The 13677-nt window shown below is 43.9% G+C and overlaps 2 protein-coding genes across 2 annotated transcripts in view; one reads left to right on the forward strand and one right to left on the reverse strand.

The window, feature by feature from the left end:
- Window positions 1–1654, forward strand: part of DCAF1 (DDB1 and CUL4 associated factor 1) — a 44219-nt gene extending 42565 nt beyond the window's left edge. The window contains exons 23-24 of the mRNA XM_063426604.1: window positions 74–338; window positions 1440–1654. Coding sequence (XP_063282674.1) covers window positions 74–338; window positions 1440–1498 — 324 coding nt within the window. The 3' untranslated portion in view covers window positions 1499–1654. The remainder of the gene's footprint in view (window positions 1–73; window positions 339–1439) is intronic.
- Window positions 1655–8510: 6856 nt separating this feature from the next.
- RBM15B (RNA binding motif protein 15B) lies at window positions 8511–10945 on the reverse strand. The gene has a single exon (XM_063426606.1). It carries the CDS (start codon window positions 10879–10881, stop codon window positions 8635–8637), a length of 2247 nt encoding a protein of 748 aa, XP_063282676.1. The 5' UTR covers window positions 10882–10945; the 3' UTR covers window positions 8511–8634.
- Window positions 10946–13677: the final 2732 nt, after the last annotated feature.

A 13677-nucleotide genomic window follows, 5' to 3' on the forward strand; every position in this document is an offset into this window, starting at 1 on the left:
AGTCTAGAACGAATGGACAGAAGGGAAAACAGTTCTTTTGTTTTTAAACTTACATTGGACTTTTCACTTAAAGGAAGAAGAGGAGCAGGATGAGGATGATGACGACGACGATGATGACTCTGACGAATTTGGACCTCTCTTGGATGCTTTGGACGAGGAAGAAGAAGCTGGTGAGCAGGCCGGGGAAGATGGAGAGAATGACTTCTCACCTTCTGATGATGAAGAATTGGCAAATTTACTGGAAGATGAAGATGATGAGGGTGACGATGGAGATGAGGAAGGCCATGATGATGATGATTCTGACATTGACCCAGAGGTGGCGCTCATACTGGGAGACTGTGAGTAATATCAAATCATTCGAACTGCTGAATTCCGTATTTGTGTGTGTTATGGCATACCTGCTGCTTAATTATCTCATGAACTATGTTTTCCATAAATCTGGTGTTCTCCACTAGCCAGATTTAATCATTAAGTAACAAATTGATAAAATAACATCTGTAAAAACATCTGAATGTGAGATTTTTCAGTATTCTCATATTTTGCCATGTGTTGCTGTTTTGTGAATAAGTCACAAAATGTCTGGGTATACAATGCTTTTGGGTTTGAATAATGCTGAGGAGATTTTTTGGTTTACTGGTTAGTCTAATCAATAAAACAGGAATTTGGGCAAATTAACAGAATGTCAATTTTTTTTGCCTAAATAGCAAAACTGTGGAAGTTCTCAAACTTGTATTGTTATTATGGCTTAAAACATGCAATTCTACAGTTTCCAGTTTGGTTTACTTGTCTGCGATTAGATGTAAAATGGTTTTACATTGAATAATCGTACCGTTATTTCCTCCCCAATTATCATTCTTCAATGATTTCTAACTTTCACACTAATAATGGAAACTCCCTCCTGATTATTGGGCAGACAAAGCTCTTCAGCAACTTTCAGTCTTCTGTTACGTAACTTACTTTCATTCAAATAGTCTGTTGGTGCACTGACCGGGGGTATGTGTGCAGCTAAAGAAAAGTATAAAATAGTTACCTCTGCTTCTTTTCCATTAGATTAGAGCAGAAATCTTCAGAAATCAATGAATCTACTCCTCATGGTTCTTCATGCATGCTCATATTGTCTGACTAAACACAGGAAATAATAGAACATGTTGAATTTAGACCAGATGAAAGGGTATGCCAGCACTGTTACATCAGATACACATTTTAAGTGTATAAATACTCCATAAATTTACATTATTTAAGACGTTTCTGGTGTAACCTGACTGATACTCAGAAAACCCATGGATAGGCTCTTTCCTGTAAAACGTATATTGTGGGATTAGTGATTCAGCAGATACTAGCTTGTTAATGGCAATTAAAGATATGGGTAATTGGTGTATATATTCATATTTAAGAAGTGCTATTGTTTTAATCTCTTATATATTTTTTCCCCCCCACAGCTGACAGTTCAGATAACTCTGACCTGGAAGATGATATAATCCTAGCACTGAATGAATGATAATTTGAGGATCTTAAATAATTATACACAAGGCATTTTCCTTCCTGGAGAAGCAGAGCACACATCAGCCTTGTGTGATTGAAAGGCAGGCATTAGGAACTGGACTCGTCATACTTTGGAGGGTGAATAACCCTTTAAATAAACATGTTGAATTTTTTCACTGTGGCTTTTCTCCCACAAAATGCTCCTTCCTTGATTTTTCGACTCTTAAGATCCTTCAACTTTTCAAATGGACATTTTTTTCGGGTAAAAAACAAAAAACTCTTAATTAGTTTTTATATAAAAATTTAAAAAAGACCAAAAACACTTGCATCCAAATCCACCATCTCCTCTTGTGGGGTGAAACAAAATCAATCTCCCGCCTTTTTTTTTTTTTTTTTTTAAATGACACGTTTTGTGTGTTCAATTTTCTTCTTACACAGAATTTAAGAAGGGAGAGTTATTTTCTTCTCTTAACTTTGGTCAGCAAAGTATTTTTTATGATAAAATTGTAATATATTCCATATGAAATTGTGTATTTTTTGTTCCTTTAAAGCTTGTATATGAGAGGGTATTAATCAGAGAACCAGCTTTGTACATGGAAAGAAAGACGAGCCAATCTCTAGCTGGTTTTCTCAGTAATTGTATCTATTCCATCCAAGCTTCTGAGAGGGGGTTCCTGTATCACCTCTTTTTAAGACAGACCTGTATAAGTTAGATGTTAGAGCAATCAGATGGGTATCATGGCTTCAGCACACAAATGCCAAAGTAGAGAAGTTGTGTTACCATCCCTCATGAATTTAGTAGATCTGTTTTTGGATGTAAAGCAAATGTCATTTTTCTTTTTGTGTGTGTGTGTGTGTATAAACTCAATGACCTGTGCTTACCCCTCGATAGCCAGTTTATGCACGAACATTGCCATATTTTCAGAATTGAGCAGTATTGATTTGTGTTAAAACATGGAATAAATTGAGCTACAGAGTTGGTTTGTAAAACGCTAACAGGGCATCCAGCATTAGCACCTGTGGGGTTTGAAGAATCTTGAGACGTGTCATACCAATGGATTTTCAGACACATTGTCATTAACAAATCACCCTCCCCCCACCCCCCTGCCATCTTTAATTCCTGGTCCTTTCCCAGACTTTTTTTTCCTTAGTAGGACAAATCAAGAGAAGCATTGTTTCCTTTTTGTTTCATGTAAAGTGTATTTATTTAAAAAATAAAATGAAAAGGTCACTGTGGGTCTGTCTTTATTCTGTAGCAATGGCAGAAAAATTCACAACTGGACCCTGCGCCGCACATACTTTCAGCCCGTTCACTCTCTCTGTTCTGGCTTTTTTTTAGCAATGCAGTAAATCTGGAGCCAACATTTCCTGTGCACTTTAAACATGGAAGATCACGTACAACTTTTTTTTTTTCCCAGACGGGAAACCCTTATGAAAGATGCATGAAAATTTTAACTTTTTACACCATCGTTCTGCCCATAGACTGTAATTTAAACAAATATTCATATTACAAACTCTTTGGATCTTGACAAGTACATATTAAATGCATTATGTTCACATTCTTCTAGGGTGGGGGCACCCAAAAAGTTAGATCCCTCAGATGTTGTAGAACTACAACTCCCACAATGATTTGCATGCCTTTATAATAACAAAGCATCATGGAAGCTGTAGTTTTAAAATATCTCAGGATCTACCTTTTAGGCATCCCTGTTCTAGAAAGTAAGATACAGTGCATGTATAGTTTTGTTTCAGGCCATTTCTCTTTAACAAACCTCCTGAATTACATCACAAGGCAGACAATGAAGTCACAGCTAACATTGTAATCCCTTAGAGACGGCTAACATAACATATATGCCATCATGAAGTGCCCAGCTTAAGTAGCATTGACAACACAGTCTTATCAAGTCTTTAAAGGACAGATTTTTGTTTTGACTAAATTATTGGTTCTTAACACATTGAGATTTATGTTCAAAGGGGATAACCTTAAAATCTAATATGGTTTGATTTGTTTCATTATCAACAACCTTTTGATGTGTTGCCTGTTTTGTTTTTGCACACAGTGTCATTTGAATTAAAAAATAACTAATACAAAAGAACATAATACACAAGGTTATTCATCGAACAATTGTTGTAAACTTTAGGCAAACATAGCCAAGTAACAGAATTCAATTTTCAGTTTTCCATTATTCTTACTCTAGTTTAGTGAATAACCAACACACAATTTCAATGTATCAAACTACACAAGAGGGTTGTCACCAGGATGTGCACCTTCTATCCCTTTTGACTGTGGAGTAACTGCTGGTCATGGATGATTATGGGAAATTTACATAAAACATACAGTTTCAAAGCCTTTAAGGCACTAAAGTAATGTCTCTGGAAGTGGATTAGTTTGTCATCCAAGTAAATGCTATGTGATCACCAGAGGAAAGTTAGAATGGGAGGGGGCTAAATTGATTTGAATGCTCAGTGTAAAATATAAATGTGCAGAATTTAAAAAAAAAAAAACTTTTCGTTAAAGGAAAAACCCACTGCTCAATACCCACAATAAAAATGTGCATGCATTTTATAAGTGAGAGTACAGCTAAAACCAGTTTGGAAAAAAAAAAACCTGCAGATCTCCTGTCTGCAAATTCTGCAGGCCCTCCAATTCTTTACCAGTCTGGACTTTGTGGCTGTCCAATCACTGACTTCCCAATGCAGCTCAATGAAGTCTTTGCAAGACAAGTGATCTGGGCAATTGCTGCCTCTTGTGTTTAGCTCCACTGAGCTAAACAAACCAGGATGTAACAGGACCAGTTATCGGACAGCCAGAGTGTCAACGTTAATTTATAAAAATGCAAATTTTTATTGAAATCTGCAGTTTATCAAATGAAAAGAGGACACACAAAGCACTTCAACAAACTAAAGTGATTTAGAGGTCTAGGGTGTCACTTAAGCTTTCACAAAAAAAAAATTGACAGTTCCACTTTAATATCAGTAAATAGGCTATTTATAAGAATGTTACAGTGTGACTTATGACTTAAACATTACACTTTAAAGCCCAGTTGAAATAGTGTGGACATGAGACTGGTGCTTTTTGTAGCACAGTGATGTGGACTGTTTAAATTCTTTGTAGAATATGTCAATGGCAAACATTTCAACTTTGATATGAACCTACCTTACAAGTCCACATTGAGTGATGTCATTTTCTGCATGAGACTCTGGGACCAGCTTCTACTCTGCATCTGAAGTTTTCAAAGTTACTACCTAACCCTAAACAGACTGATCCAGTGCAAGAATAAAACAGGCAAACCATTTACTACTCTAATGGGTTGTTCCTTCATAAAGTGCACAATTCAGGGAAGGACTGTGTTTCAAACCAGTGAACAAAACATTTGTGAAGCTCGTAAAAGGAAATGCATATTTCGCAAAGAATTGCTCTGGAAATTTAACGTATACAGAAAAAGGTCTACCAGCCTGTGTTTGTTAATCACAAGGAAAATGAGACTAGTATGGTCAAAATTAGGAGGTTCAAGTTCTATTTTTAAAAGCCCCTGCAAAGGAGTTTGAGGCCTGTTAATTCTGTCATTTTCTCTTGAAGACATTTGTGCAATGAAAATGCCAGAGATTCCACAGTGTTGCTTTTTTCTTCCTTTTACTCATTTACCACTGTATGGACAAAATGTGGGTTCAAACTCACCTCACAACTAAACTAGTGTGTAAGCTATGCAAAAATATGTATAAACTGACCAGCAAAGATTAATCAATGTAACCTTACTGAAATTAAAATAAGGGGATAATTCTAACTTCTTGCCCTGACACGTGGCATTAAAGTGCACATGCCATAGATTTGAGTTTATACAGCCAGATGGTTTACAATTGTATTGAATAAAGTTCAGTCTTATATTATAATGAAGCCTACATCTCTGTGCCTGAAACAGAGGTCTAAATTATAAACATGGCAGATCCCTTTCTAAATTCCACAGAATAAAAATATATAAATCTATACCTATACTATTTGACTAGCACAATAAATAAGTTACACTTTTAGGGTTATTTACGAATTCAAAGTCAATTGGTTATTTCTATTCTGTTTTCAGTTTGTCTATTTTAGCCTTAAGCGGTCACTCGGCTGTGCTACCTATTCCCCTCCAAAAAAAAATAAAAAATCATCACTGTTTTAGTAGATAAACCCACAATGAAAACATGCATGTATTTAAAGGGACAATATAGTCAAGAATAACTGCAGCTTAATTTAGTTGTTCTGAGAAAAGGCCATATTTAAATGACTGCCTAGTAACACCTCTATTGGCTGTCACTCAGATGGCCACCAGAGGTGCTTCCTGGGTCACCGCACTGGTGTTCAGCATCTCCACTCTCTGCATGGAGACACTGAATGCTCCCTGTAGAGATGCTCTAATTCAGTGCATCTCTATAAGGGGATGCTGAGAGGCACAGCATTTCCTTATAGATGCGCAAGAGCCTTTCTATGGGAAAGCATTGGATTGGCTAAGATCATCAAAACTGATGACCTCAGCCATGGAGGCGAGAGACAGCCAGCTGAGGAAAGCCTGGTGCAGCCCTGTAAAAACAAGGTTATTAAAGACACATTTTTAAAAGGAAAGAAGGGGCTAGACATCTTAATGAGAAATATTTACAAGACAGGTGCAATTCCTGCCTCTTGAGTTTAGCTCCAATGAGCTAAACAACCAGGAAGTAAAAGGGCTGATTGACAGCCCAGGGGGTTTAACAAGGCTAATTTTATAAAAGTGCAAATTTCGATTGATATCTGCATTTTTTGTAATATGAAAAGTGAGGACACTCTTCACATATAAAGCACTTCAGCAAACTAAAGTGCTTTAGGCGTCCAGAGTGTCATTTAAAATTTGGAATTCACTTTCAATTTTGGGCAATTATCACTTTAGTAAATAACCCTGTTTGCAATTCATCTGAAACAGGTTCCAACTTTAACCTGCAGAATTATGTGTGTAATCCAAGAGAATAAGTCTTTGGTATCCCTGTGCCTATTTTAGCATTTTTACACAATTCAAATTTTAAGAAGGTGCATTTGGGATGCAAGTTTCACAAATATGTCCCCAAATAACTGATGCATGCAGTGCATATGTTTTACAAACATGTTTTCCTTTACATGTACTTTTACGAGGATTTGTAACCATTTCAATTTATTTCCTATTTGTTTGTATCACGGGACTGTATTTCTGCTTCTAAGCACAAGAGGCATGGTAGATGTTCTTCTGCACACCAGTGTATTTTATGTAGATCATTATATATATATATATATATATATATATATATATATATATATATATATATATATATATATATATATATACACACACACACACACACACACACACACACACACATTCTTGAAGAGTTCACATATAAAAACACAAACTAGATATAGGAGTGTAAAATTAAAGGGACAGTCTAGGCACATAGGATGTAAAATGCATTCATTCTTTTCAAGCCAGATACACGATTTTGAGAGAGTAAAAAATAAAAAGGGTGCAATAATCATTTATCTTTGATACTTACCATGTCTCTCAAAGCATAAAACTAGGAGGCAAGAAATAAATGTTTTTTTTCTCCACCCTATAAACCCCTGGTGGCGGAGTTGATGGGAAACATAAAAGGCCATAAGTGTATCAAGAGTAGTTGTACAAGAAAGTGTACTATAGCGCTGACAAAGATGTGCTGGCCATTTCTCATTAATTAAAAATAAAATAGATGCAACTTGTTACTTGCATTCATTCACATGTGTTCTCTAGTCACATAATGACAAATGAATGGAAAACCTGACATTACTGTTATATGCCTCCTATGAACCCATGTAGCAAAATAGATCATGAGAATAGGATAGCTTTGTCACAGAAAGCTATGGAAGGAACAGGATTGGCTGAGATTGGTTATTTTCTGGCAAACACGGATGTCAACACATGTAGGGTAAATGCTGCACATGATACAGCAAAAGATGATTAAAAAAATATGCATAAAGATGATCTATATATACCATGGAATGTCCCTTTAACGTTATACAGATGTATGTATAATTTAGCCATGTGTACACAAGTAAATAAAGTGTAATGCACGTGTATGTATATATAGATCTATATATAAGTCTACACAAACTTTGAACTATAGATATAAAATAGACAAGTTTACACTAACACAAACATGATGTTACTGTATGTTGTTCTGGCTCTGACACGTTAACAAGCTCTAGTTTTTCAACAAAACATAAAAAAAAAAAAAGCTTTGTATATATAAAGCCTCCCTCCGCATCTTGATCTGCTAATTTTTAGGGTGTGGTAACAAGTTTAAACCCCCACGCTCCCTTCCCTTACAGGGGCACATGTAAAGCTTCATTATAAAGAAATAATGAGCTGCCTCCAATCCTGGGAGGCTTTGTGGTTATAAACAGAGTGTATGAATGCAACTAATCAGACTCCTGGGTTCTCTTAACCATCCCTCACCTAACCTACACCAGATACAGCCACCAGAGGGACACAGTGACAGCACACAGTGCACTAGTGTCACATGTACATAAGGCACTCTCGGGACCCTCTTGCTACCGAGGACTCCAAAAACAACACAGGCACACAAACTAAAAACAAAAAAAATCAAATAGCCACCGTCCCTGTGACACAAACCCTATTCTACCTCCCATCTACCCATCATAAAACACAAAACCATTTGGGCTCTATACAGAGATAGAGACAAGAAAAACACCTAAAAAAAAAAAATCTGTCCGGCAGTAAGTTTACTGGAGAATTAATCTATTGACACTTAAAAAGAGGTCCTGATCGGTAACTTTGCTCAGAAGACTAGCTACTCTTTTGGGGACAGATCAGGAACAGTCCCTCAAGGACTACCACCTCTACATTTTACACAATTATATAACAGCAGTGCAGTTAATTGTTGTTGTTGTATTGTATTTAACCCATTCAGTACTTAAGTGGTCTGTAATGCAATGTTTTACAGGCCCCCTCAGCACTGACCAGGCTAACCCAATGACGATTATTCAGTCACAATTTAATGTATATTTGTGGTTTCCCTGTCCCCATCATTTCCTGCAAACCATAACAGAGAGAGGTCAGAGAGGGCACATGACAGTCTGTGAGGGCACCATTGGGCACAGTAACTCCTGGATCAGGCGCTGTCTTTTACTAGCACAATAATCATGTTTTCTTCTAGCTTGCCCACAGTGCGCTGGGCACTCTGCTGGTACAACTGATGGAAGTCACATGGTGGGAATGCGTATAGCATGCCGCTGGAGTCTCTGCCCTTGTTGCTTCCTCCAACAGGCAAACCGATGACACCAGCTGCCTGCTTCTGCTTCAGGTAGGAGACAAGATTCCTGAGCAGACGGCGCTGTAAACCAGGTTCACCAGGCACAGTCCCTTCGTTCTGTGGGGCCTGTGTAGCAACCAGTACAGCATAACCTCCAGTAGTGCCCTGTCTCACACGTCGAGTAACCTCCTCAAGCTTGGGTTGATCTAGCCGGAGCCTTTGAGCAATCTTGAGTTGTGCCAGGCTGCCCCCACTATTTGTAGAACGATCTCTAAGCAGGGCACTTGGTACATCACGGTCACCTTCCAAGAAGTGTAGATAAGTGGGGAAACAGCTGTTCTTCAGTACAAGATGTCCACACCAAACAGGCGGCAGCGTCCGTCCCTTCTCTATCACTGGGGACTGTCTATCTGCAGGAGGCTCTGGGGGTCTAGGATGGTGATTTCTTCGGGGCTGTGGGGGCTCAGGGGTAGGGGGCCTAGGTTTGTCTTGTGGTGGGGGACGGTGATTGTGTTGTGGGGATGGTGGGGTACCAGGATCCCTCTCTGAGGGCTCTCTTCTGGGCCTATCAGGGCTCCGTTCAGCTCTGCTCCTACCCCTTTCCCCAGATAAACTGCGCCTCCGCTTTTTCTCGTCCCTAGTCCTTGAACTGCCACTTCCTCCCCCACGATCTCCACTCCTGCTACGTGCACCCTGCCCAGCACTCCGTCTTTCTGAGTTTACCCAACCAGCTTCCACAAAGGGCCTCTCCCGGTCAGAATAAAGAAGATGTGGAGGGGTTCTATCCCTCACCCTAAGGTCTGGTTCAAGAGCTGCCCGATGTCTGCTGTATGCTTCAGACTGCAGCAGCTCATAGGGAAGAGGCAAAGGGTATGGAGTAGGCTGAATAGGGGCATAACGGGATGCAGCTGCCGCAGCCTCCTCCAAAGTAACTTTTGCAAAGTCCACACGAAGTCTGCGATCCCCAAGTGCAAACCCCCTCATTTGCGTACAAGCAGCCTGAGCAGCATCCAAACTTTCGTACTGTACGTAGGCAAAGCTGTCCCCTTTCACATAGTCCACTGTCCTGATGCTTCCAAATCTGTCAAACTCTCTGGCCAATGCTGCCAGTGAAGTATTGGGCCCCAGCCCTCCCACCCAGAGACGTGTGCTAGGATTGGCTTTCCCATAACCAATCTTCATGGCATTGCGTCCCAGCAGACGTCCGCTCATCGCCAACTTAGCTCTGTGCGCCATGTCTAAATTTTGAAACTTAAGGAAGGCATAGGCTGCCCCTTGATTCCTCGCCGGCCGCTTGATCACCACTTCTTCGATGGGGCCGTATTTGTCAAACGCCCTCCTGAGGTCCACTTCTGAAATGGTGTGGTCAAGGTTCCCGATGAAGAGGTTGCGGGTGGCTCGATGGTCGTCCTCCGGGGCCAGTTGCTCATCGTCCGCTGTGCTGGTGCTGCCCAAGCCATACGTGGCTCCCCGCGCCCTCTCCTCGTACAGCGGGTAGTAGCCATCGCCCGAGGCTGCGGTGGAGGTGAGGGCTGGGGGCAGCAGGAGGTGTCTGGGAGAGGTAGAGCGGGGGTAGGCCGGCAGGGTGGTCAGTGGCAATGGGGTGGGCTCCGGCCGGCGGGCAGGCTGTTGGGTGAAGACCGGTTCCACCCGCAGGGGCCGGTCGTACAGCAGGGGGCGCAGCTTGGCATGCCTGGCCTGTCGGGCGTCCGCCGGGCGGCGGAAGTTGATGTAGGCCACGCGGCCGAGCTCCGGGGTGTGGGACAGCTTGACGCTGATGTCCCCGAAGCGCTGGAAGTGTCTGAAGAGCCAGTCCTCCAGCAGCGGGTCCGGCAGCGCCGAGCCCAGGTTGCTGATCAGCAGCGTCTTGTACTCTAGGCCGGAGCTGTCTGCCGGGGCGGGCAGCAGGAGAGGCCGGGGCGGGGGGTCCCGGGGCCGCCGGGAGGAGGATGAGGAGGTGGAGGAGGACGAGGCCGCGGCCTGGTTGGGCCTCTCCCGCCTGCCCGAGCTCTTGTGGTGGGCGCCGCCTCCGGCTTCTTCCCGCCGCTCTCGGGCCCGTTTGGCGCGGCCGGGGCTGGGCTCCCCGCGCTCGCTCTGCCGCTTCATGTCTGCTCGGTCACCGCGCGCTGGGGGGCGAGGAGGAGGAGCGGGGGGCGCGCTCACTGTGCGGTCGCCATCTTCCACAATGAGTCCGGAGAGGGAGCTGTGACGTCATCAGGGGGCGCCCGGCGAGAGGAGGAGGAGGAGGAGGAGCAGGAGGAGGAGGAGGAGGAGGGGGGGATCAGAGGGAATTCTGCCCCACAGCAACATGGCGGAACTGGCATCCACACTATGGGCTGTGCTGAGGGCGGCCAGGTCCACCATGTTTGTCCCTGACATGCATTGCACACACACACTGTGACTGGGTATAGTGTTGTTATTATAATTTATATAGCGCCAACACATTGCGCAGCGCTGTACAATGGGTGGACTAACAGATATTTATTCTCACTGTATGATTCCCAGCGAGGCAGGATACGCCAGAGTTATAGCCGATCAGTATACTAATCAGATCTCTACACGGACGCCATAGTGCCGCAAGGGCGCGCTTGCTGAGCTCGGGGTATAGAATTCTGACGGAGGTGCCGCTGCATGCGCGCCACCGCCAATGACGTGGGATCAGCTGCTCCTCTAATCTGAAGGTGCACTGCGCATGCACGTAGCACATCCTTCACATATAGAATGGTTAATGGGGTTATATACTGGAGATGGGGAGATAATGTTGTGACACAGGGATGGGGAGGTTAATCTGGGTTATACACTGGGGATAGGGGGATTAATGGTGTGACACACAGGGGATAGGGCTGTTAATGGGGGATCACACTAGAGATGGGGAGGTTAATCAGGTTATAAACTGGGTATGGGGGGATATACACTGTGGATCGGGGGGATATACACTGTGGATGGGGGGTTAATGGTGTGACACACAGGGATGGAGCGGTTAATCATGGTGATCCCCTGACTGTCACTCCACAATCACACATCCTCTGTCTGTCATCCCATTAACCCCCCAATCCACAGTGTGTCACCCCCCATAACCTGTGTGTCACAACATTATCCCCCCATCCCCAGTATATAACCCCCATTAACCTACCCATCCCTAGTGTGTCACCCCCATTAACCCCCCAAACCCCTGTATGTCACCCCCATAATCCTGCATCTCAGCTATTTCCACTGTGTTAGTACACAGTGAAAGCTGTAGTGTAGAAATCTGATAGATATACTGCGCGCATCTGCAGTACACCCATCAGATTTCTATATCTGACGGATGTGCCACGTGCATGCGCAGTATACCCGTCAGATTTCTATATCTGGAGGGTGCGGTACACCTTCAGTTAGAGGAGCAGGTGATCCTGCGTCATTGAAGGTGGCCTGCATGCGCGTGTCGCCTCCGTCAGAATTCTATACCGATATCAGCAAGTACACATGCATGCAGCTGATCTCGCATTACTTCCCTGTGACGCGGGTGCACCGGAATTTACTTCCGTTTAAAATCTGAAGTGTACTTATCTGATAGCACTGTATAAGTGCTAGTAAAAAATAACTACTGATAGCTCACATATGAAAAGTGCCGCCGTCACGAATATATTAATCCCTTAAAGGGACACTATAGGCACTAGGCATGTGCAATGGGGACAATTTTCGTTTCGGCTCGGCATTCCGAAATTCGGGACTTTCGCAATTTGGAACTTCGGCACTTTAACACTTCGGAATTTCGGGACTTCTCTTGCAGCCGCTTAGTAGATAACTCCCTAATTCCCACAGTATTAGGGAGTTATCCACCAAAAGGCTGAAAGACCTAAAATGGTCTTTCAGCCAAATTTACTAATACTATGTAAAAATTACTTAGTATTAGTCAATTTTGCCCCTTACTTGCTATACCGCGAGTAGGGGCATGTCTAGTAAACAGTGAGCAGCCTCGACGCGCGAGTGGGGGCTTTTAAACTAAAGGGGGACCTATTCCCCCCCCCCCCGGCCCGCACCCCTGAGAGGCGTGTGGGGGCCCTAAATTGAAATAAGGGGGTGGACCTAATGTCCTCCCCCATGGCCCCCACCCCTGAGCAGCGGGTGGGGGCCCCAAATACTAATTAGGGGGAGGGACCTAATGTCCTCCTTCCTGGCCCCCACCCCTGAGCGGTGGGTGGGGGCCCTAAATACTAATTGGGGGAGACCTAATGTCCTCACCCTTGGCCCCCACCCCTGAGCGGTGGGTGGGGGTCCTAAATTAGAATGAGGGGGAGGACCTAATGTCCCCCCCCTGGCCCCCACCCCTGAGCGGCGGGTGGGGGCCCTAAATTAGAATGAGGGGGAAGGACCTAATGTCCTCCCCCTGGCCCCCACCCGTGAGCAGTGGGTGGGGGCCCTAAATACTAATTGGGGGGACCTAATGTCCTCCCCCTGGCCCCCACCCCTGAGCGGCGGTGGGGGTCCTAAATAAAAATGTTACCCCCCCCAAGGGTAAATAGGGGTCCCCAAACCCCTAGTCACCCCCCAAAAAAAATTTAAATAAGGCCCTAAATTGAAATAAGGGGGGGGGACCTAATGTCCTCCCCAATGGCCCCCACCCCTGAGCGGCGGGTGGGGGCCCTAAATACTAATTAGGGGGAGGGACCTAATGTCCTCCTTCCTGGCCCCCACCCCTGAGCGTTGGGTGGGGGCCCTAAATACTAATTGGGGGAGACCTAATGTACTCCCCCCTGGCCCCCACCCCTGAGCAGTGGGTGGGGGTCCTAAATTAGAATGAGGGGGAGGACCTAATGTCCTCCTCCATGGCCCCCACCCCTGAGCGGTGGGTGGGGGCCCTAAATACTAATTGGGGGAGACCTAATGTCCTCCCCCCTGGCCCCCACCCCTAAGCGGTGG

The sequence above is a fragment of the Pelobates fuscus genome, chromosome 7 (assembly GCF_036172605.1).
Source record: "Pelobates fuscus isolate aPelFus1 chromosome 7, aPelFus1.pri, whole genome shotgun sequence".
NCBI lineage: Eukaryota > Metazoa > Chordata > Amphibia > Anura > Pelobatidae > Pelobates > Pelobates fuscus.